Raw genomic sequence first — 2,378 nt, forward strand, 5'->3', positions numbered from 1 at the left:
CTCCTGCCCCAGCAACAACTACAGACATTAACTGCCATCAACTCTGAAAGCAGGCACTGCCTGAAACCTGTAGTCAGCTTTCAGAAAGTGCAGTTACTAAAAGACTTAACTGAAGGAAAAAAGATCTACGCAAAGCAGAAATAGTCCTGCTTTAGCCAAGCCAGGACACCTGCTTTTCTCCCAGGTCAACCCATCTCCCCACAGAGCCTTTCCCCAGCTGAGCACATCTGTGCTGGCCTGGCCGGCCATTCCTACACCCCGTCCCCATGCTCCACACAGCCCCTGACCTGGGGGTGCAGAGCAAGTGGGCTGTCGTGCCCGGGGCCACGGGGTGACTCTGTTGGGCTCTGCTGGTCAGGCTGGGAGGCAGACCCAGCTGATGGTGGTCACTGCCACTGACTACCTCCCACACAAGCTCTTCTGTGGCCATGCAAGATGCTCAGAGGTCCCCTGCCTTGTTCCAGTGCTGGGAGATGTGTTTGGATGCTGCCCTGGATCCAGCCTATGAAAGTTCATTGAGGGTAAAAGGAATCACTCACCAGACTCCTTTCCCTGTGCCTGCTGTGGTCCCTGGGGCTGCAGAGCTCTTGTTTACTGTTTCATACCCAGATGTAGAATATGATCTCTGGGTGACACCACACTGGACAGGCTTGTGCTGAGTGGGGTCCATTCACTGCTGACTCCCTGGCACGCTGTCCCTGAAGATCCCCTGTGTTCTCCTGGCAGCTCCCAAGTCCCTCCAGAAAAACATTCTCCAGCCATCAGTCCTGTCACATGCTGTAGAGCCCCAGGAACTTTAATTGGAGACCATTCACCATCTGCATGGGTGCTGGACACCAATGAGCAAAACCTGAACCAGCCCTAAGTCCCTTGACGACCATACTGGGACCCTGATCTCATCACACTGAGCTTATCGAGAACAAGCAAAACAACAAGGCTCTTTCAAGTCTATTCCTTGGGAATGTTCTTGAGAGCAACTTTATAAGAAAACCTAGAGTCTTCAGGCACTGCTTTCAGGAGATCCTCTTTCATGATGGAAATGCTGTTAGGGAGGTCAGCTCTGTCACAGAAGTGTCCACTGCCTGTCCCTGCCTACGGTCACAGGACTGCCACACAGCAGGGCTGTGATCAAATTGCCAGAGCACTCAGGCCTGACATAGTGGCGGTGAAGGAGAGTGTGGAAGTGTAAAGAGAGCAGGTCTGAAAAGACCAAGCGTTGGTGCTCCCTGGCAGTGCTGATGTGCCAAGACTCTTGTATGCTCCACCTCTGCACACAGGCATTGCTCCTGTAGCACTAGAAGAGGTATCAGAAGAAAGACTTTGGACATACAAGTTGCTGCAAGATACTTGTTTAAATGCAGAGAGAGCACTGTGCCTCATTAACACAGTCTCTGGGTCAAATTCAACATGTAGACAGTGAATTAGCAGTGGCATGAATAAAAACATTTCATTCTGCACAATAAGGAAAACAAAGAAACACCTCCCCCTAACCACCAAAAGTAAAAAACTGAGAAGGTAGGCTGGACCTATAACGAGTTACAATACGAATGCTATGGAGAAGAAAAGTCAATTTCTGCTTCTGAAAAGCATCATTTTCCTCACTGCATCCTTGAGCTCCTGGTTCCTCATACTGTAGATGAGAGGGTTCACTGCTGGAGGCACTGCTGAGAACAGAACTGACACCACCAGATCCAACAATGGGGAGGAGATGGAGGAGGGCTTCAGGTAGGCAAAAAAAGTGGTGCTGACAAAGAGGGAGACCACGGTCAGGTGGGGGAGGCACGTGGAAAAGGCTTTGTGCCGTCCCTGCTCAGAGGGGATCCTCAGCATGGCCCTCAAGATCAGCATTTAGGAGAAAAGGATGAAAACAAAACACACAAAGAGCAATGAAGCATTGACCACAAGAAGCCCAACTTCCCTGAGGTAGGATTGTGAGCAGGAGAGCTTGAGGATGTGGGGGATTTCACAGAAAAACTGATCCAGGGCATTGCCTTGGCAGAGGGGTAGGGAAAATGTATTGGCTGTGTGCAGGACAGCAGTGAGAAACCCAGTGCCCCAGGCAGCTGCTGCCATGTGGGCACAAGCTCTGCTGCCCAGGAGGGTCCCGTAGTGCAGGGGGTTGCAGATGGCAACGCAGCGGTCGTAGGTCATGATGGTGAGGAGGGAATATTCTGCTGTAGCACAGAAAAAGAAAAATAATATCTGTGCAGCACATCCTCAGTAGGAGATGGCCCGGATGTCCCAGAGAGAGTTGGTCGTGGATTTGGGACAGTGGTGGAAATGGAGCTAAGGTCAAGAACACAGAGGTTGAGGAAGAAGAAGTACATGGGGGTGTGGAGGCAGTGGGCGCAGGCTATGGGGGTGAGGATGAGGGCGGG

At 51.5% G+C, this 2,378-nt stretch overlaps 1 protein-coding gene across 1 annotated transcript; it reads right to left on the reverse strand.

Moving 5' to 3' along the window:
- Nucleotides 1-1,566: 1,566 nt before the first annotated feature.
- LOC104157943 (olfactory receptor 14J1-like) lies at nt 1,567-2,157 on the reverse strand. Its single transcript, XM_009695495.1, is given in 1 exon segment — nt 1,567-2,157. A coding segment is annotated over 1 exon segment (585 nt). The 5' UTR covers nt 2,152-2,157.
- Between the last annotated feature and the right edge of the window lie 221 nt (nt 2,158-2,378).

The sequence above is a fragment of the Cariama cristata genome, unplaced genomic scaffold (genome assembly GCF_000690535.1).
Source record: "Cariama cristata isolate BGI_N322 unplaced genomic scaffold, ASM69053v1 scaffold290, whole genome shotgun sequence".
In the NCBI taxonomy this organism is placed as follows: domain Eukaryota; kingdom Metazoa; phylum Chordata; class Aves; order Cariamiformes; family Cariamidae; genus Cariama; species Cariama cristata.